At 40.7% G+C, this 22,875-nt stretch overlaps 1 protein-coding gene across 3 annotated transcripts in view; it reads left to right on the top strand.

Annotated features, from left to right (window-relative positions):
* SLC25A36 (solute carrier family 25 member 36) overlaps window positions 1-22,875 on the top strand; it is a 61,045-nt gene that overhangs the window by 23,822 nt on the left and 14,348 nt on the right. For all 3 annotated transcript variants that reach the window (XM_054039042.1, XM_054039041.1, XM_054039043.1), the window contains exons 2-4: window positions 146-316; window positions 10,624-10,701; window positions 14,959-15,059. In XM_054039042.1, coding sequence (XP_053895017.1) covers window positions 146-316; window positions 10,624-10,701; window positions 14,959-15,059 — 350 coding nt within the window. The remainder of the gene's footprint in view (window positions 1-145; window positions 317-10,623; window positions 10,702-14,958; window positions 15,060-22,875) is intronic.

The raw sequence follows: 22,875 nt of genomic DNA, 5'->3' as shown, positions 1-22,875 counted from the left end.
GGCACGTAGTAATAATTACACTACTATCATGAATTCAGATCACTGTTAACTTCTCCATCACCATGATCCTGAGCCATCTTCTGTTTAGCTAATGTAATGACCTTTCTAGTTCCTTCAAGGTTTAGAATCTTACTTCTTTTTGCAGATGTGGGGGTACTGTTGGTGCAATTCTGACATGTCCACTAGAAGTTGTGAAAACACGGCTGCAGTCCTCCTCTGTTACTCTCTACATCTCTGAAGTTCATCTCAGCACTGTGAATGGTGCTAGTGTCAATCGAGTAACTAGAGTATCTCCTGGACCTCTCCATTGTTTGAAGTGAGTACTATCTGCATGTTCCTGTTCTTCTGATCCTTTTTAATTTTTATGGGGTGGTATTGTATTTTCTTTAGAGATAATGTCAGACAACCCCTAACTTTTTGCCGTCTAAAACAGTTGATTTGTGCACTGAGGTTTTTGAATGTAAGTTCTTTACAATGTAGTCAGGCTACAGTCTCCACTCCATAAATGGTTATCTAAATGTAACATTTGGTCACGCTGTGAGAGAATAAGATCAGACTGGAACTTCATCCCCAGAAGAGCTGATTCTTATACCTAAGGAATGCCAAACATACAGAATGCTCCTAAATATGCATTTTATTTTCATGACATTATGTTCGCACAAGAATGTTTTCAATGACCTTGCTAGCCAGTCAGGACCCTTGTTTCCATGTAATTTTTCAGATGATTTTGATAGCCAAAGAGCTTCTGACCCAGGGGGGAGTCCAGGACCCTAATACAACATGACTTGGAAACATGGTTATCCCTTGTCCTTTCTCCTCTGCTTATCTTTGATAACCAAAAATTTCATGGTGGTTAGAGAGCAGCTGAAGAATCTCTACCCTGCTTCTACCAAGATCTGGAAAGCTGCTATTCAGTTTCCCCAACACTTTCTGTTACAGGTGTATTATTGAGGTTGCCTGACGCTTCTGTGGGGGAAAGGAAATTCTGCACACACATAATTCTGCAAAATTCTTCATTGCACAGTGGTGCAGAATTCCTCCAGGAGTAAAATCTAGAGCTTTCAGCTTCTTAGGTGGGTTATGTGGCAGAGTCTCAATTTAAGGATAATTCCATGGAAAAGTTGTAATTGACGCTACTGTTCATAAGTTGCATAGAAAGAACAATTCTGGGACTGGGAAGCGATGAACTGCTGTCCTCTGTAAAGCCTTGCAACCTGACCTGAACCCAATGGTATCCGACTATTAGTATTGTGATTGGGTTGGGTCAGGTCATCTCTGATCCTTTGCTCCTGCCTGTGAGCTCACCATAGTGGCAGCTGCATGCCCCACTCCTGCCAGCCGCCACTAGCTCATTGTGCTCTACATGTGCTGTGGAGTGAGTGGCTCTCACTCCGTAGCGCACACACGGTGCAGTGACGTGTCAGTGGCAGCCAGGAGCAAAGCACACAGCTGCCACTATGTCAACCCCCCAGGCAGGAGGTGTTTGGAGACAGACTGTGGCCTTAAGGTGTGGGGAGAGGGAAGGCCCCAGCCAGGCTGAGCCCCAAGGTCGTGCAGGTTCGGGGGAAGGCTATTGAGTTGGGGTTGGTCTGAAAATGACTTGACACTCTTGGATCAGGTATGGGTTGGTTGTGCTCAGGTCAGTGTTTGGGTCCAGCTTGGGCTTTAAAATTAGGCTTGTGCAGAGCTCTAGTGCTGTAGTCTTTTCTCTTAGCAGCTTGAGAAGGTGGGCAAAGGAGTGTTAAGTGGGAGACCCACAAAAGATTGTTCTTGTCTTGTACCTCTGAGATATTTCAACAAACCTGTTTCTGACAATATAGTACATCTGAAGTCTCGTGAGTCTGAGATGTCAATCCTAGAGCATCCATCAGTAGAAGGAATTATATAAAATATATACATAGCCAAGCTAAGAATATGGTTAAATTTAATTGAGTTCACTCTGTCAAGCAATATGACAATATTTACAAATTACTCAGCTCAATTTTCAAAAGAACCTCCATGTCTAATGCGTACTTTTAAATAGTTTAGTATCTGCATGTATACAGCTGATAGATTCTACATGTCCATAACCCATTTCTCCCAATGAGTTTTGTGGATGTGACAAACTGTATCATAGGCAAACTACTTTTTGACTATCAATTGCATAGCTATTAGCAATGCAGTTTTTTTCACATTGTCGTTCAGAGTTAGCCTCCTCTTTTGTTTGCTGTCAGCAATTAAGTTAATGCAATAGTTCTTATGTGCTTTACATGAGCTTGCTTCTCTTTAGAACAGTGGTTCTCAACCAAAGGTCCGAGCAGGTTTCAAGGGATCCTCCAAGCAGGGCCAGTGTTAGAATCGCTGGGGGCCAGGGCAGAAAGCCAGAGCCCCACCTTATGGGGCTGAAGCCTGGGGCCCTGAGGCCTGTCACCTGGGGCTGAAGCCAAAGCCTGAGCATCTTAGCTTCACAGTTCCCCCTGTGGCAAGGGGCCCCGGGCAATTGCCCTGCTTGTACCCTTTAACGCCAGCCCTGGCTTTTATATACAGAAAATCAGTTGTCATGGCACAGCTGATCCGTGGAGTTTTTATAGCACGTTTAGGGGAGGGGGCTCAGAAAGAAAAAGGTTGAGAACCCCTGCTTTAGAACTTGTTGGAACTTATCCTGATCTATATGGAATAAAATGTAAAAATTGTTGCCAAAGTTAAAATGGATAATAGCAGATTTTTAAAGGGTACCTTAAAGTGCAATCAGTACTGGAATAATTTGGGTTACATTTTATAGATATATCAATTCAATTTAGCATACTTAGTTTCTTTTTGTGCCTGACACACACAGCTAGTGAACTTGGAGCCTCACTTGTGATTTCATATATTTAATAAACCTAGGTATTTTTGTTCTTGAGCCTGATTGCCCCAAGAAAGCACCAATATATACTGGAGCTTGTTTATGTGTTGTCAGAAGTCTTCAGACATTAAAATATTTATCATGTGGTTACTTTTCTTTTATTTAAAATTTCCTTCTAGTTTTAGGGGTTGATTTCTGTCTTCTGTTCTGCTAGCATGCTATGTCTGGCAGACATAAAGTCTGATTATTATCTGACACCTGTGGGGAAAAAAACTGGTGTAACGCATTTGCTCAATACAGTTACTTGTGAGTTAAGTGACATCAGATGCAGATTACTCTTGGGGGAATTCTTCACCACTGCACATGTGCAGAATTTTTATGTCCCCTGCAGATTTCTTTGCTTCCCCGCAGAAAAAGGGAATCCACAAGAGCAGTCATACGACCCTTCCCAGCAATATGTTTCAGGTGCCCAGGGCAGCCGGCAGAGAGGTAAATCACTGTGGGGAAGGGGGCTGGACTGGGGAAGACCCAGCTGGTGACTTCAGCTCTGCCCCGGGCTCAGCTGCTAGTCCCAGCTGAGCTGGGGAGGACAGGACTTCCTCTTCCCCTGCATGACATCTGGGGCCATGTCAGACCCACTTCCAGATTTCTTCCCCAGCTGTAGGAAGCTCTTCAAACTCCTTCCCCCTCCCTTCCGCACGTTTCTTACACCCATCGCTCCTCAGCTGCATGGGGAGGGATCATTGTACAAGGAGCTGCTGCCCCATCTGCCCAACCCCCATGCATCCAGACCTCTTCAAACCCAGACCCTCCTGCCTAGCCTCACTCCCTCTTCCCACACTCAGAACCCCCCGACGAGCCCCACTCCCCCTGCATCTGGACCACCACAATGAGCCACCCAGACCCCACCCTACTGAGCCCCAACCAGCTGCACCTGGATCTCCATGTCACTGAGCCCCACTCCCCCAACATCTGGATCCCCCCACTGTGGCCCTCACACCCAGACCCCCTGCTGAGCTCTATTCTTCCCCCCCCCCCCCCCCGAGCCCCAATCACCTTCATCTGGACTCCCCTGCAAAGTAACATTACCATTGCACCCAGAACCCCCCCCAACAAGTCCCTGTGCACCCAGAACCCCCACACAGAACCCTCTCAATCCACATCTGGACACCCCCAACACTAAGCCCCCTCACACTTGGATCCTGCCTTGCTGAGCCTGCCTGCCCATACCTGGTGCACCTGGCACAGAGGGGCAGGGCCCTGGAGTGTTTCTGAGGCAGGCCCTGTCCTTGCACTGTGTCAGGGTTGGGTGGAGCTCACTGCTGACTCTGTGTCCCGGGGGGCGGGGTGGGAGGTGCACAGTGATTTCCCACCTCTGTGTAGCCAGTGGCATGTGCTTCGCAATGCCATGCTGGAGCCTCCACATTTATTTCACAAATTTTGCAGAATTTTAAAATATTGTGTGCAGAATTTTTAATTTTTTGGCACAGAATGCCCTCCGGAGTAGCAGATGCATAGGTTGTGATGTCAAGAAGTTCTGTGCACCCTCAATGTTCATTGACTTCTGTACTTTACAGCAGTTGTTCTCAACCTTATTTTTTTTTTTTCTTTTGCCGACCCTTAAAAAATTTCGATTGGAGGTGTGGACCATGTTGGAAATCTGTTATCTGTATATATCGTTGAATTCTTCCATCAGTTTTCAGTCTGTCTTTTGCACACACCCCTTAGAAATGGTCCGTGGGCCACAGGTTGAGAACCGCTGCCTTACATAATGAGCCCATAGTGCCACAGTTACTCAAGGTCTCTGCTAAAATTTGAAAGTGCTATAAATATTGAAACTTTGCCTTTAGCTTTAGTTTTGCTAGTAACTCAATTGTTCTCTCTGCTTTTGTAAACCTCATCTGGCTGGATGTTAAGAGATACAGTCAACTTGAAATCTAATCAATTTTTTTTAAATTGGGTTACAAGTAGTTTAAGTTATTATAACTGTCCCTGAGTATCCTTACCACTTTTACCTTTTGTCTTCCAATTTTAAGTTTTTTGTTGTTGTTGTTTTTTATTTTTTGGTTTTTGTTTTTTTCTCTCTCCCCAATTGCTATGTGAAAAGCCCACACAAACAATGGGGAAAACTGACTGTGTTCAAGGAAACAGTAAAACTGACTAGATACAATGTGATGTCAATTGCATAAGTTAAACAACAAATAATAGTGAAATATTTCCTTCCCCCCATTTCAATGATTATCATCTTAGGGTTACAAATAACTGTAGCGAGTAGTTAACTCACATTTCTTTCTGAAATTTTTAAGTTGACAATATTCCTTAAAGGTCATCCCTGATGTAGCTCTCTAAAATTTGCTTTTTACCAAAATATTTTAAGCTGATTTTTATCAATGGATGATGAGCAATTTGAATCTAGCTTTGGTTATTGTTTGTTCAAATGCAACCTTTTCCCACTGGGTGTGTGTATATGTGTATATATAAGTAATTGAATTTAGACTCCCAGGATAGCTCTCCAGAGATTCTATTGTTGCTCTCCTCAGATGAAAACCTGAGTAAAAGCCACAGAAGCTCTACTGAGTGGAAATTTAAAGAGAGATTGTCAACTTTATTAATTTTTTTAAATTAACCAAAAAAAAATTCAGTTTCTGATGAGACATCCTTTTAAAATAATATGCTGTTCTTGATTTGTATTCAAGTAGTATCTACACACACAGTGAGGCAGTCCCTGTCCTACAGAGCTGACAGTTTTAAATGGATAAAGGATAGGAAGGGAATAGAGGCACAGAGAGGTAAAGTGACTTACCCAAGGTTACAAAGCAAGTTGATGGAAGTCATTGAACCCAGGTCTCCTGATTCCCCATCTTATGCTATATCCACTAAACTATTCTGCCTACCAACATGCTATGTGGTGGGATTTTTTTTTAAATAATTCTGTTGCCAGTTTATAGTGGATTTCTTGTTAATATTTATAAGGGTCCCTTATGCAGAGGAACGACGAAGGCCCTGATTCTGCATTTTGCTCTTTGGGCAGACCCCTGCACCTGTGCAGTGCCCCATTGGCTTCAGTGGGACTCTCTACAGGAGTAAGGGTCTGTCTGTACAGATGAGATTGCAGAACCTGGTCCTGAGTATACAGGCAAAACCATGACTTGCTCAAATGCATGAAGTAAACAAACTAAAAAAAGAGAGAAATGTGTATAGTCTTTTTCTTTTAGCGGCTATAACCTATTCAGACAGAAGTATGTTTTTCTCAAATTCATGATGTCCTTTAAATGCAACTAGCATGGCTGACCTTGTGTTGTGAAAAAATTAATCAGAATCATGTACAAACTAATCTTATATCTACACCCGTGCCTGACACTCTACAGATCTTCCCAGGCTGCTGCTGCTGTAAGAGGCAGCCATAGAGGCCAATGCATATGTGCCTCTTCTCCCTGAGGTTCCAGGTTATCTCATCAGCAAGGATGGCGCTTCCTATTAGAACCTAGAGGGGGCGGGGGGAGAATATGGCCTCATCTCACAGATGAGATTAAAATAAAATAGTTTATGTATTGATTTTAAATAACTGGTTAACTACCTTGTGACTATCTTTCAGCAAGTGAGGCCAATCATGCTGTAGGCTAAGATCTTGCCATCTGTCCTTTACTGATGAATGTGTGCAGAGCCACTTCATGGGGACTTTGCATGACCACAAGTGTTGGTCCATGAAGATCATCTTGTAGGAATAGAAACTTGGAATAAATCCTTCAGTGTGTTTGGAAATTCTTTTAACATGGCAAATTTGTTTAAGTATATGTTGTTGTAGTGGTTTGCAAAGTATTTTTGGAAAGTGGCTAGCACTCCACTCATTTCAGTTGAGCACTTAAGAGATTGTGAAATCACATCTAACCTACTCCTGGGGAAATTCTGTGGAACACCCCCCGCCCACCCCGGCAGAATGCCTATGTTTCCCTGCAGAAAACATCAGGAAAGCACAATTGCCCCTCCTAACAGGCGAGGCACACAGGGTTACCTGCCACTCTCCCTGCCCCCCTTCATTTCTGCAAGTGCACAGTTGCCCAGCTGAAGGAGGCTGTGTCTGCACTCTGCTGACTCTGCAGCTGAACGCTGCCTCCTGGGTCCTAGTGTCAGTCGTGTTCCGCTTCTGGGTGTTGGGAGTCTTCCTGTTTTCTGTGCAACAGTGAGTGCCCATGGTGGGGCTAGGTAAGGGGGTGGGGGAGGAGGAGGAAGTGTGGAGAAGAGGCAGTGGGGAAGGAAGAGGGGGGTGAAATGGGGCAGGAGGAGGGGAATGTGGGAGTGAGGGGAGGGGATGGGGCATGAGGCAGTGGGGGAGGGGAATGAGATGGGGAAGAAAAGGAGATGGCAATCGCGGGGGGAAGCAGGAACCCGGCATGCAGTGTCCCCTCGGCAGCAGCTGGGGTCTCCCCGTTAAGAGGCCCATTGAACAGTCACCCTGACAAACCCTATCCCCCTACACCTGGATCCCCTGGATGAATCCTGCACACCCAGACCCACACCCCACTAAGCTTCAACCAGCTGCACCTGGACCCCCACCCCATCAAGTCCTACTTCCCTAGCACCCAGACCCCTCCACTGAGCCCCCCCAGACTCCTTGCCAGTCCCCACGACCCCACACCCAGACCCCCCCCACTGAGCCCACACACCCACATCGCCCCTGCTGAACCCCATCTCCCCACACCAGATCCCCCTCAAGCCCCAACCACTCTCACCTGGCTCCCCTGCAGAGACCCATTGTCCCTGGACCTTCAACCCCCTCAATGAGCACTTGTGCACCCAGACCCCACAACGAGCCACCCGCACTGAGAGAGCCCACACAGGAACCTCTCACACCGCACCTGGATCCCCCCACACTTGGATCCTACTGGGCTGAGCCTGCCCACCCACACCTAATTTGCCTGGATTTGCAGAATTTTAAAATACTGTGTGGGTAATTTTTATTTTTTTGGCACAGAAATTTAAATTTTTTGGTGCAGAATTTCCACAGGAGTACTAACTGTTTTGGGCATGAAGCTGAAATGTTGTCAAACATCTAGGAATGCTCATACCTCATAACCAAGAGGTATTGTGGTTATGTAGTGCCATTATAACTTTATGGAACACAGATGCTTATTTTTATAAACTTTTTATCTAAATTTTGGGTTCTGTTCTGCAGCAGAAGTTGGGTGATTAGATAGCAAGGGTGAAAAATTGGGAAAGGGGGTGGCGGGTAATAGGCACCTATATAAGACAAAGCCCTAAGTATTGGGACGGTCCCCATAAAATCGGGACATCTGGTCACCCTAACCAGAAGACTGTGATGGAGTGGACACACTTGCTCAGAATTTGACTGTTTTCCAATGTTGGTATTCAGAATACATTTGAAATCCTCTTGAGCATTATACTTAGTCTTACCGTGCACATTCAACTAATCTTTTGAAACCTTTCCAGACAGGGGCATTTTACGCAACAGTTGAGTTTGCAGAATTGACTAATTCTCTTGTTGTTAACCTGGATGTCAGTTTTGAACAGGAAATGTGCCTGAAAAGTGTTCTCTATATTGACCGGCATATCTAAACTGATAAGATTGATGTCCTATATTGCAACATCGAGTTGGCGGTTAAAAAAAATATTTTAAAATGTGAACCTCCAGGGGTGGTTGCAGTGGCTCTGAGGTTATACTTGCATCTTCCCTGCTTTTTTAAAGCAAACCCTGTAATTAGCATCAAGGTTTAGGCTTAAATAGTTTTGGTATGGTCAACAATGTGATAGTTCAGAGCTATATTACCGTATCAAGAGATCAGAACAAATCCTGTGCTGCCATACACCCTGGGTCATTTGGCCTGCCTTAAAAGTCACAATCCTATGGGACAAGTATTCAAAATTCTTATATATTGACATTAATTAATTTAAAGTATTACTTTATTGCTCAGTATTTTTTGTCCATTCCTTTGCAAGTCCCTCAAAAAAGTGTGATGGTCTCCCTCCACCAACACTATTCCCAGAGCCATGCTGATAATGGGCTCAATCCTGCAAGATGCTGAATGCCTTGTTCCCAATCTAATAAAACTCTTATGCCTCTGGTTAACTTTAAACCTGAATAGTCCCATTGCAGTCATTGTGATTACCCATGTGATTAAAGTTTAGTACAGGGGTAGGCAACCTATGGCATGCGTGCCAAAGGAAGCACACAAGCTGATTTTCAGTGGCACTCACACTGCCCGGGTCCTGGCCACCTGTCCGGGGGGCGCTGCATTTTAATTTAATTTTAAATGAAGCTTCTTAAACATTTTAAAAACCTTATTTACTTTACATACAACAATAGTTTAGTTATATATTATAGACTGATAGAAAGAGACCTTCTAAAAAGGTTAAAATGTATTACCGGCACGCGAAACCTTAAATCAGAGTGAATAAATGAAGACTCGGCACCCCACTTCTGAAAGGTTGCCGACCCTTGCTTTAGTACATGCCAAAAGGCTTTCCTGGGTTGGGGTCAAAATGCTGAGCATTGTGCAGGAATGATCCAAATGGTAGGAGAAATGGCTCCTATTTAACCTGGCTTTACACCCCAGTAACTTCATTGGGAATAGTTAGGATATACAAATCAAAGAAGAATCTGGCCCCACAGATGCTGAGCCTTAATCCTGCAGTATGGTAGGAGACTGAGGGAAGGGAATAGGGTACGCAGAAGAGCTGTATGCTTTCCAACATATCTGCCCTATCTGTCTCTGTTCATATTATGGTAGGGGAGCCTCAGGCCCAAAATTAGTACTTGTCATTTTCCAAACACAAAGTTAAGTTAAAAATAGGCTGAAGACTGAACACTCAGTTGGACATCTGACAGCTCTGTGAATCTTTTGAGCATGAACAATATTTTTTTCACACTTTAGAAGACTTGTATTTTGCTAGAAATCCTGTTGTGCTAATGAAACATATAATACATTTTTTAAAAATACTAATTTAAGTTGTATGCTGGAGGGAAGGAGGTGTTAGTATTTTTGTATGTAATGTGGTATTTTCCTGTAAATTTCAGCATATATTTTAAATTTATAGTTTAAACATACTATGCTGTTGTGTGTCTTGTAAAATTGAAGAAATTTTGTTGAAATAACCAGAGATGGTATGTTGGTGTTTGCTTGTTTTTGTGGTGAGTTGTTTGTTTTCATTTGTTTGAGGAGCAGGGAGTGGCTTGCATCTGATTTTTGCCTTCGTTAGATTGGTGATATTAACTAGAGTTAATTTATCCCTAAAATCAGAACCTTTTGGATGCTGGGAATTGCCATGTCCAACTCTTCTAGAGTATATTTTTCTCAAGAACCTCCCCAGGTGTAGTATTTTATTTGGGGATAGGGGTTCGTGGGAGAAAAGAACAATAAAATTAAATGTTTGGTCCCACATTCTGAAAACGATACACAGGAATCTACAGCAAGGTGAATAGTCCAGGAGTAATAGACGGTAGACATTTGGATTCATTTACTAAAAGGACCCTTTTGTAGCTAGAAGAAAACATTTATATGTTGCTGAGCCTCTAGGATGATCTGTGTTCTTTACACATGAAACTGAGAAGTGTATGTGTAATATAGCAATGATGGTATAAAGAATTGAATTCACTTTTTGTGCCTATTTTAGGAAAATTTGGTTCTTTGCAGTTACAGTATTAACTTGTTAAAAAGAATAATTAGTTTGTACGTAAAAGATGAGCAAAGTTTAAATTTAACTAAACTGTAGCACTAATATGTAGGCCAGTTATACACTTCTAATGTATATTTAATGTTTCAAAATCACTTTTTGTTTTCCAGGATGATCTTGCAAAAGGAAGGTCCTCGTTCTCTGTTTAGAGGGCTAGGTCCTAATTTGGTAGGCGTTGCTCCTTCCAGGTAAAATCTAATAATGTGTTCAATAAGTGAAATAATTTTAGTCTAGTGTTAAACATGTGTATGTCAAGATTTAAGGCATGGGGGGGGCTTGCTTCAAGTGAACTGTTACATCTGATGTGGAAATATTTAGTAGTAAGGCCACTTTTTTTCCCCCTTTGTATAACTTTTAAATTTGAGAGAAACCGGTTAGGCCATTCCTCTACAGAGCAACTTCCAAACCCTACCGAGCAACTTCCAGATGTGCATCTCTGTATCCACAGCAATATTTGATAGTGCCCGTTTCTGAACTTTTCTGATGTCCAGTTTTGTACACAGTGAGTTATACAGTATTCTCACCTCCAGTTTACAGGGTTGTATGTGTGCATTATGATGAGATAAAAACAAGGGCACCATTTCCTATGATGTAAGGTAGTAACTAAATATACATTTGAAATCTTCAGTTAACCTATCCTCTTCAAGAGAACAATGGGGAAGAATACTCCTAATACATTGGGCCTGACTCACTCCCTGAGATCTGCTAGCGAAACACAGGTTTTGGGCAATGAAAGTCCACTGGGGGAAAGGCACAGTAATGCAAGCTGTCTGCAACCCCCATTTCACCTGGTCCAAGAGCCAGCTAAAGCAACCAAGGAATTGGTGGGACCTGCCAGTGCAGGAGCAGTGTCAGGGCACACAGCCGAAACATGTTGAGCCCCTGTAGGAACTTAAATCTACCCTATCCATTGGAATCTGATGAGAGGGCAGTAATGATGCTGACATTTGCCTTCTTCAGGGGTGAATGCTTCTGCTGATGTACCTGTCTTGGTAGTCACAGCATTGTGCAGTTGCACCTGCTGGAGAGACTCAAGCCTCATATTTTGAGCAAGCTTAAGCAGAAGCTGAGATTCTTTTAAAATGTTTATTAATAATAATTAATGGATGGAAAAGGCCCTAATATCACTTCAAAATAGATGGTAGGCTGTGTGGTTAACCCATATGGCTGCTTTCAGTATTTGTACCCTATGTATTTACAATTACATCTTCCTAGTGCTGTTTTATAGTCCATTCCACATATTAATTCCCCTTTGCATAAAGATGCTTCTCCTAAACTCCATTCATTCTTAGCTTCAGCTCATCTCCTCTGTCTATTCTTGAGCCTGCTAACCTCCTGTAGTTTATGGAGTTCCCTTTTTTTGTATTCTTTCCAAAATTTTAGGGGAAGATTTCCAAAAGTCAAAATGATCCCAGATGAATAAGCTATTCTTTCTAATTCACTATTTAGTATAGCTAAGGATCATAATACTGCTGTAAATGTGTTAGGTAAAATTTATCCTTTGTGTGACTTCATGCTTTTACCCTAAGAATAAACTTAGAACACTGTGCTAATTTGGCTTCCATTTTGAGTTACTAGTTCCCAAAATCCTCTTAGGGACTTTGTCATGCAGTCTGCTGGAACAAGAAGTTAAAAGAGCAATTCATTTCCTACTCTTCTGATTTTTTTAATTTGTTTAACTTTAGAGGACACTTTGTAATATATATTTTGCTTAATAGCTATTAAAATGACTTAAAACATTTTGAAAACTTGCAGAAAAAAGTCTGTTTAATGCAGAATACTGTTTTTTGTTCTGATCACAAATTCAGCACCAGTGCTTGCAAAGGTTTACTAATCCTGCAAGTACTCTTACTGGTCTTTGCATTCCTTATCCAGACAGGTTGTGAGATACTGGAATGTAAAATTGCATCATTCTGATTATGACCTTGATTGCCCTCACTTAATTTCTGACAAGATTATTGAGAGCAGAATTCTCTTCATCTGCTCGGGTATAAACTTTTAGCTAATAAGTTTTTAGCTCCAGCTGTTTTCAAGATACCAACTGCTAAAATTTGTATAAGAATTCAAAAGAGGGGAGAATGAAGATTTGTAATTAGAATTGTACAAACTGGAGATTGAAAGTCTCTTTAAGTCCTTAAGTCACTCTGAAAATGTTGGGGAGGTTGTCTTGTCCCTAAGCACTCACTCGTGCCTCATGAGAAAGCTTTGGATGTCATTCTGTTACCAAACTGATGTATGGGAACAGTTAACTTTATTTCCTTTTACTTTATTTTGTTGTTGTTGGGTATCTGTACAAGAACAGAATCTGTTCTGTTGCTTATTTCTCCACTTGATGTCATGAATGACAGTGTAATTGGCTTCCGTTGTCATGAGCGATGTCCTAATCAGCTACAGGAGTAGATCAGCATTGCAGAAACAGACTCTGTTTTCATGCAAATATCCCTCATAAGAATTGAGAAATTAAAACTTGAAAATGTCACACATACAGGAAAGAATTGTTTCTAAATAGAATTTTTTCATCTAGTTTTCATGAGACATTAGCAATTCTTTGAAGGTACTCTGTTCTTATAATTTTAATTAAATGCTTAGATTTTGCTTGAATAGCTTAATTCTTTCACGCTTTCAAAAATTTCCCTTCACAGATGGACCTAATTAAAAAGTTTTTGCTCTACCCAGTAGGAATCTCTACTTCATAGCTATTGCACACTGTAGAGTAAATGGCTGATCACCTCACAATCCTTAATGGAATTATCTTCACAACACCACTGTGTTTTAGGGAAATGCTATAAACCAATATTATAGATGAGGAATTGAGACACAGCTCTCTGCCCAACATTACTCAAGAAGTCTGTGATAGAGACTTGAATTCAATTCTCTACTCTAAGTCCCAGGCTGGCATCCCAACCCATGGGCTGTCCTTCCCTGCACAATTTTTAGTGGCATATTTTTGATCTGACCTTGTTGTACAGACCCAAAACGTACACCACTCATATACCATAAATTCTGTTAGGTAGTAATGGAGCCTATAGTGTTAATTACTTTCACGCACCAACCTGAAAACTATCATAAAACTATTTCATGTGTTCACAAAATTAATTCTAAATGCATCTCTGCTGTACGTTAATTTTGTTACATGGGTTACTTTGCAATGTTCTCTTTTTCAAAAAGAGGCTCAAATACGGTCGTTTGTTTTTTCCAGTGCTCTCGCTAGAATTGTCCACTTGGTAATGTGTTTAGCTTTATAAATTAGCACATCATGTTTTTTTCCAGTCATCAGCTTTGTTCAAATACTGTTTGTTTCAATTAAGCATTTGGTAAGTGGCTTTAACAGCAGTTCTTTGTTTGAATAAGCTGTAAAGAAGCTTGTTTCATAACATATACAGCATACTCAACTGGGTTCAAATCCCATTTAAAAAAATTACACAGCATAAAGCAAGCACTTTATCATTTTGCTGGGAAGAAAAACATGTTTGCATAACTAATGAGGTTAAATTAATGTTTATATTTTCACTCCTGTAGATTTTATGTATGTATTTAAAAATGCACAAGCCTTATCACCAACCTAAAAATGTCACTAAGCATGTATGTTTTCTATTCTTTTACAAAATAAGTTTTGTAGTTGTAACAAGCGAACAGTAACTTTTTAATTGATAAAGAAGTTAGTTTTAGATGCTAATAAACACAGTTTTATATAACTTTGTATTTGATGCAAATTTACAAAAAATCTTTGCTACTCTTCTTTTCTTTTACACGTATTCAGTTAGAAAGTTAAAACACTTATTCTGAGAGGTTAAAACAAAACTGAACAAGGAGAGAAGACTGGAAGCTGGAAAGGTGGTATTTCCAGTTTACCATGTAAAATTCATGTTTTTAATAAAGCAACTCAGAAGCCAGAAATAAACTTATATTTTGCCACCCTGAGGCAGAACTTACATGTCAATTACAAACGTTTTACTTGTTCTGTCATTTGGTAATGCCACTAAAATGAGTTTACGGACAGCACTGCTTGACACTGCATTGTTAGAGGTGTCTGCAGTAACAACTCCATCTGCAAATTAAGCAAAGCATTGCCACTCAGCATGACCCAGAGACATTAGTACTCCAGGTTCACAATCTCCTCTTATGCACACACACCTCCTCTCTCTTTAAGGTCCATGGGGATTGGCTGCATTACAGAGGTAATGAGATATGAAGATTGTAAATTGACCCCATTCCTTTAATTTTTTTTCTTAATTCTGTTTCATCATTCCTAAATATTCCAACTGCTTTGCAGAATTATAGTTTGAACAGCTTTTTGTATAGCAAGTATATTTTAGTGATTAGCTAACATCTGCTTGCAGTACAGTAGTATAATGAAGCCAGTGTGTCTCATACATTAGCACTACTTGTAGGTACATCTGAGCATAAGATACAATAATATAACTTGAATCTTATTCTAATTTTAGAGCAATATACTTTGCTGCTTACTCAAATTGCAAGGAAAAGTTGAACAGTATTTTTGAGCCAGACTCTACCCAGGTACACATGATTTCAGCTGGAGTGGCAGGTGAGGATCTGTAACTTTTTGCCCTCTTTATTCTAGAGGCTTGCTAATGATTGAGAGGCTGTGATGAATGTGAAATTGTAAAAATAAGAAGTGCCTGAATGATTCTGGATGTAGTAGCTAGATATCTGTGTAGGTGCTTCTTTCCTCTCCTCCCCCCAATGTTAAATAGGGAAGCCAGCTTGAGACCGAATGCATAAAACTTACCCTTTATGTTAATGGGTGTCTGTAACTGTGTATGCGTGAACAAGCTTCTCTAGGAAAACTGGCATGCATTTAGTAATTATTTTTGCTTAGCAAACTATAAACAATGTTGTCTACATTACTGTAAAATTATGGAGACAAAAATGTATTCTTTTCCCCTTGTTTTTTTTTTTTTTTTGTTACAACTTTTTTTATATGCTACATGTTTTGGCTTCTCTGAAATATGCTGATAGGTCTTGGTAAAGTGTACCTCTGTCCCATGTTCAAATGCTAAAATATTTCAAGTTTTCTTTAGTGTTAAGTAACCTAGATTGTGGTTTGGAAGAGGGATTACAAATTAGTTTGCAGAGTACATTAATATATTGGCCTAGCACCTCTGAAACTATAGAATCAGATTTGGATAGCTCCAGAATGAAATGGATCCGTCATTTAAATGTAGTCCCTAAAGTATTTCCACCAGCGCAACAGAGCTGCCACTCAATGATACTTGGTTCGTAATCTCTATTTGGGGGAGGTAAACCAGGGGTATGAAAAGTCAGGTTGGCAAAATTGTATTAAGGAAGCACAAATATCACCTGCTAGACCATACCTGCTGCTCATGGGGGGGGAAAAAAAATATTTTAAAAATACTATTTAGTCTATCCATATTTTAGGGCTGAACTTTGGCCGCTTACGCATAGCAGAAATGAAATTGCTAACTCACACCAAATTATGTAATCAATATATGACACTGCTTGTCTATGTTTTGGGCTTTAAGAATAGCAAATGTGCAGTTAAATATGTAGTTAATAGACCAGTGGATCAATGTGGAAAACCCTGGAATGTCCTAACGCAGATAATTGACTGTGGCACATAGAATTCAGTATCTAGGTGGGAGACCAAAGTGGCATTAGATCTGTGCTTATGTAATACAGTGATGGGTGCCACAGAGAAATCCAAGAGAGATAAATAGTGGTGTAATCTTTCCATGATAGAATGAGGTGCCCCCTAAGGCCAGTAGTTTGAGGTTTTTTAAAAATAGAAAAGGCATGGAACTAATGCCTTCCTGGAGGTAATAAAGTATCTCTGCATCACATGGCTGTGGGTTTTATGGGTGAGCAGGATTGAAGAGGAAGAGAGAACAAAGAAAACTTAACTTAATTACAATTCATCCCACTCAATTAACTGCTTCAGAGACCCTGCTTATGTTAAAGCTTTTTCGATTACCTGTGTTCTTTTTTTCTTCAGAATTTTAAAGAAATGTTATTTTTCTCTTGACAAGGAGCTGAAGACATGAAACTGGATTAGCAATCTTTTTTTTCTTTTTAATTGAAGACCATATATATAATGTATGCAATCCTGCAAATAAATGTAGGTTCTGAATATCCCTTATCTTTGGATGGTCTTGTACTCATTGCTTCCTGATGAAAAGAACCTCTGTAAATATATACAGAAGTGATTTTCCCAATCCGCATGCAGATACTGATTCTGGGTTTGTCAGTTAATTTTGTATCTGTTCATTGACTTTGTTTCCTACCCCAAAGGCTGATACTGTGATTTGCCTTCATGATTATCGGGTGCTGGATGAACATCCTTGAGCCTAAGTAGCCGTCCGCCTCTTTGTGGTTACGTTTGGAGGTGCATATTGTACACCAGTTTAATTACTGAGAACACTTTCTCCCATTTCTGTGGCTGTCTTCTTGACATTATTGTATCAGAGTACTCATGCAGTACTGATGAGCATTAACATTTAGCTTTGCAGTTATGCACCTAAACCCCATGGTTGGTGAAACTGAATGCCCCATGCAGATTCACACTGAAGGTAGCAAATTTTCTTTCTTTCTTGAAATAGCCTAGTTCAGTATGCTCTAGAAATTCTCTAGAAGCCATGTAAAACAAAGTTCTGTGCTAAATCTGAATAATCTCTTGATTCTTAGTACATTAGGCATTAGTCTGATAACTACTATAAAGGACCATAGTTAAAATTTAATATAGCTTCTAGAAAAATGCTAACCTTGTCATTTTGTAATTCTAATAATGTCTTTGAGAAAATGCACTAAAATCAGCTATTAACAATTTTGCCTGCAAGATTTGTATTGCCGTACAATGCATAGTAACTTGAAAATTAAGAATGCAGTAAATCCTAGGGACAGAATTGTAAACCTCTAAGTACTAATTTGTTAGCCTCTTGAAATTGTCTCATATTAAAAACTTATGATTTGTTTTCTTACTTAAATTATATGATAATCAGAGAAATTACTTGTTCCACCAAATAGTAAAATTGATCAACTTAGATATATATTTTTGTAGCTGCCATTGGTTTCAGTAGTAAAGTGAATTAAGCAATTTCACATACAGTAACTCCTCACTTAACGTTATGTTCCAGAAAAATGCTACTTTAAGTGAAATGATGTTAAGCGAATTCAATTTCCCCATAAGAATTAATGTAAATGGAAGGGTTAGGTTCCAAGGAAAAAAAAATTTTTTCTTTTTTTTTGCCAGACAAAAGATATTTTTTTCATATATATATATATATATATACACACACACACACACACGATAAGTTTTAAACAAACAATTTAATACTGTACACAGCAATGATGATTGTGAAGCTTGGTTGAGGTGGAAGTCAGAGGGTGGGCTATTTCCCAGGGAATGCCTTACTGCTAAATGATGAACTAGTACTTGTCTGAGCCCTCAAGGGTCAACACGTTGTTAATGCCGCCTCACCCTCTCTATAAGGTAGCAGGAATGAAGGGGGGAGGGAGGAAGACAGCATGGCAGAGAGAGACAGAGACACCCCCCCGTGAGTGAGTGTGTGTGTGTGTGTGTGTGTGTGTGTGTGTGTGTGTGTGTGTGTGTGTGAGAGAGAGAGAGAGAGAGAGACACGTGTTGCCCCTTTAAGTACACTGACCCCACTCTAAGTACATTGCCTTTTTAAGTAGATTAGCAAATTGAGAAAGCATCTACTGCCAGCAAGCTCCCTCTGTCCTGAGCCCTGTAGTGTCTCCCCTTCCTCCCCACCCCCCCGCAGTGGAGATAAGATACAGGAGATGGGGATACAGGAGCGGAGGGAGGAGGACTGCATTAGCAGCTCCTCCTCTCTCCCCCCCCCCCCCTTCTGCACAGCAAGCAGGAGGCTCCTGGGAGCAGCTCCAAGGCAGAGGACAGGAGCAGCACACAGCAGTGTGGGGAAGGACAGCTGAGCTGCCCAGCAATTGATAGCCTGCTGGGCGGCTGCCCCACAGGGAACTTAGGGGAGCAGGGAGCTGATAGTGTGGCTGCCTGTCCACCCTGGTTCCAAGCCCCCACCAGCTAGCTCCAATGGGCTGCTCTTTGTGCAACCAGTGGACAAAGCAGGCGGCTGCCAAACAACTTTATAAGGGAGCATTGCGCAACTTTAAACGAGCATGTTCTCTAATTGATCAGCAACGAAACAACGTTAACCGGGACGACTTTAAGTGAGGAGTTACTGTAGTACACTTTTTCTGTTCCGGTGGTACTTTTTGGTACAAAAAGCTTCTAAAATTTAAAGACCATATGCTGCTTTTGTACCATGCAGCTTGTCTTCTGAAATGATGATGTATCCATTGATTTGTCATAGATAATAATGATTAATAATAAAACAATGGTTTGGCATAGATACCCTCCTTTAAGGAGAATTCAAGACACTCGTCTTTTAATTTTCCTTGAATATAACCTCTAGTTGTAGCTTAAGAAAAGAACTTTATTCGTTGCTTAACAGTATACTGTGTAGTACACAATTTGATAAGTACCTATATCTTTTAATCATGGGACTTACGATGATTTCTGTGAAGCCCTTTGTCTGACCAGGGCCTGGAGTCTTGATTTGGCAAAGCATGTAAGCATGTGTTTATGTTCCAGTGATTTCAAATAAAGTTGTGTGCAGGTAGCTGAGGTTAGAATTTGATCCTAAAAGTTTAAACGAGTGGAAGAATTGTCCTCTGTACGTGATATTTTAGGAGCAAGAAGAAGTTAAGGTACCTTCTTCACTCTTTAAGAAAATGTTCAATGTAACTTAAGGCTTATGATTCCTAGGCCTGACTCTCCCTTTACAAGATACAAGTAACTCACTGAAATCAACAGCAGTCACTTTTATTCTGTGGCAGATAAATTGTGCTACTGGCCTCTATTAGTAATGGAAATGGTATGCAAGTGGAAATTGACACATGTTTAGGCTTTCAGGGAGATCCTCCTTGTTACTGTGTACGGGCTTCCAACATACAGTTCACATCACTTTCATTCCTAAAATGTTACACTTCTCTATGAACAAAGATTTTTATAACATACAACTGTACTGCATTCTTTCCAGTCCAGTGGATCATGAGGTTTTTTTTTTTTTTTTTCATACTTAGACTGTGACCATATAGAAAACATTCCTTAATGGAAACAAAATAAGGATATTTTTGTGTCTGTAAAGATGTTTGTTTGTTCCAAAGTTAGTTCCTTCTCTGTTCCAAGGTTGTACCTAAGGATTTAGCACACCATATAAGTTCTGCTCTCGGTTACACTTGTGCAACCCTATTGATGTAACTGAGGCTAGAATCCTCCTTGGGTTTTGTCTGTCGGTCTGTCTGTCTTGCATTTTTTAATTTTAAAAATGATCCACAAGTTAGTTTTAAATGGAGTACAATTGCAAATCTTGGCACAGTTGAGGAACAGAGTCAGTAAACCTTGTTTGAGCCTGGAATGCAGGAGCAAAATGCAGTTTTGTAATAAATTTTTGTGTCCAATTGGATATTAATTGACTATAGTTGGGAAACATTTTGGTTTTGTGATTTTAAACTAATCAGTATGGACAGAGTATTGTTGAATGAATAGCAAATAAATAAATATATTTGTGGGTCATTAACCCATTGATGTCAGTGACTTCTGGCAATACGAAGCCTGGCCCTGATGTCGAAATACATCTAACTATGTTTTCTCAGCTTGATGTGACAAGGTTAGCATTTTTTAACTGAATTTTTGTTTTTGTTTTTTTTTAAGTATGTGATTATAGGTAAGTATTTACAAGCTGTAAATTTGAACTGCTGCAAATGGCAGAAATTTCAGTACTCAGTGCATTTTACAAAAATATTTTAATATCTGTGGCCTGTCTGATTTTTTTTTTCTTTTTTTTCTCTAAACTTTTAACCTGAAAAAGTTAGATCTCACAGTAACTAATTCACAAATCCTTCCAATGGGATTCAATTTGTACACATGTGTCTGATGAGGTCACTGCTTGTTGTTATGATACAGAAAAGCCTGTGTCTATTTTAGGCATTTACTGTACATTTCTCCCGTGAAAAGAGTGAGATCGTGTCATCTCATGCTCCCCATCCGCAGGTCACTTCCTGCAGAAATATGGACTAACTTAAACCTCGTGAGTACTGAACTGAGCGTCTCTTGCAGCCTCTAGTGTAAGAACCACACTTTGGGTTTGTAATATCTATTAAATACACAAAATAAGGGGAATGCACTTTTGTTATCTGAATTCCAATTTATGTGCACTGAGCGAAAACATTACTTCTCTTTAACTCTGGAGTAGAGTTAATTTTTTTTCAGTGCAGTTCAGGGAAAGGTAGAAAATACCTTTCACTGATAGCTGCGATTTACTTAGCCATGTTGGCTAATTAAAGGCCCCTTGTTGACTATAGCCAGGATATTCGATTTTTCAAAGTATTTCATAGCTGCATTTAAAATGCTGCAGCTGATATCCTGTGTTGCCATAATGTATCAAAAACATCCTCCTCTTTTACCTCTTTCTTTTTTGGTTGGTTGGTTTGTTTTATTTTACTACTTTGGATTTTTAATCCAGCATTACATATTCACGTGCATCTGTGTCAATTGCAATTGTCTTATGAATAAAGCCAAACTTTCAAAGATGATGCAGAATAGGAATACCTGGGATCTTACCTGTTTTTAGTTCTTGGTCAATTGTTTGGCTCCAGAGATAAACTTAAATAATTGTTTCAATCTGAAATTCAGATATAATTTGCAAAAGGCACTAGGCAGCAGGCAACAAAATGTAAGAGTGTTATGTTGATCAGCACCTCTGATCTGTCCATTTAGTATTCTCTTACAAAACTCACATAAAACTAAACTATAGGATATTTTATCAAGCGACAACATTCACTTGTTGCTAACTTATGAATTACTCAGTTAAAACTTTGATACTCTAACATTTCATACTGTTTACATTTTGAGAGTAAAAGCCACATGAGAGAATGGAGGACACTAGGCCTAGGGAGCCACACACAACATGCTCACCTACTCACCTACCTTACTCTGGCACAGAGGGGGAGTTGTAGCTGTCTTGTTCTTAACAGAAGCTCTGCCACAGGCTTCCTTTGTTACATAAGACAAATTATTTAGGGGTGTATTATCAAGTGTCCAATAATTTTGAATGCTTCCATTTTTGAGTGCTTTACTTGAGGCCTACAGGGTCTGATTTTTCAGAAGTACCCCCTACCCTCAGTACCTTGTGAAAATCAGGCCTCAAATTGGATACCCACAATTATTGGACACTGATTGCAAGGTTGGGCCTTAAACCTCTCTGTACCTCAATTTCCCAGCCTTTAAAATAGGAATAATGCTTCCTTACCGCACAGGGCTGTTGTAAGGCTAAGTTAATTAATTATTTGAGGTGCTCTAATACTGTGGTGAGTATAGGAAAGCCCATAAGTTAAATACGACAAAGAACATTTCACAGAACAGCTTAGAATGGGCATTCCTAGACAGGATGGGACCTAGCTATGTCTCATCTCAGCCTGCATGTATTGACAATGGACAGAGGTCAGCAGTGGGTGGAGTTAAACTGCATCTTTTCCAAATGACTAACAAGGGCCATGCCTGCTTCTGCCCTAGGGGGAGGGACAGTGATTCCAGCCCCTCCTACTCAGATATTGCACCTCCATCTCTACTACCTCCTCCATATGGGTCTGGGGCCAAGAGCTTTACCTGAACCCGGTGAGATTGATCGTCTTGGTTCACTAGGACAGGAGGAGCCTTGGGGGGAGTAAATAATTATTACAAATACAATCTAGTGGTAACACAGGCATATCCTTTTTATTATAGAAGCATTTAATTAAATAGGAAAGTAAATAAATACCAGGGGCAAGTGAAATACCTTTGTCTTGCTGTCCGATTTTAAAATTTAGTGTGTAAGTGAAAGTTTATAAATCTGAGTCACTGGACCAGAATCTGCTCTCACATTAGTAGGGCCCTACTAATTTCACGACCATGAAAAACAGTCATGGATCATGAAATAAGCCCTTCCCATGAAATCTGATCTCCCTGAAATCAGCCAGGCTGGGGAGGAACAGGACTTGTCCTTCCCCTGCATGGCTATTATGAGGGGAGATCAGACTCCCCTCCACAGGCAGCGTAGAAATGAGGGTGATACACTTCTGCGCTGCAGCAGCCCCAGAGCTGGGCTCTAGGCTGCTGCCTCCCGCCCCCCCGCGGCTCTTGCTGGAGCTCGGGATGCCCGGATTTGGGGCTGTCACTCCCTGTGTTTCCTGCTATGGCTCAGGGCATCCTAGTGCTGGGGCTTCCACCTGCTACCGCCTCCATGCCCCCCCTCCCCCCATCCCCATCCCTCGTGTGGCTCCTGCTGGGGCTCTGGGTGCTCAGG

This window comes from Malaclemys terrapin, chromosome 9 (assembly GCF_027887155.1).
Source record: "Malaclemys terrapin pileata isolate rMalTer1 chromosome 9, rMalTer1.hap1, whole genome shotgun sequence".
NCBI lineage: Eukaryota > Metazoa > Chordata > Testudines > Emydidae > Malaclemys > Malaclemys terrapin.
Note: the sequence above shows the minus strand (reverse complement) of the source record. Positions and strands in the feature narration are given on the sequence as shown.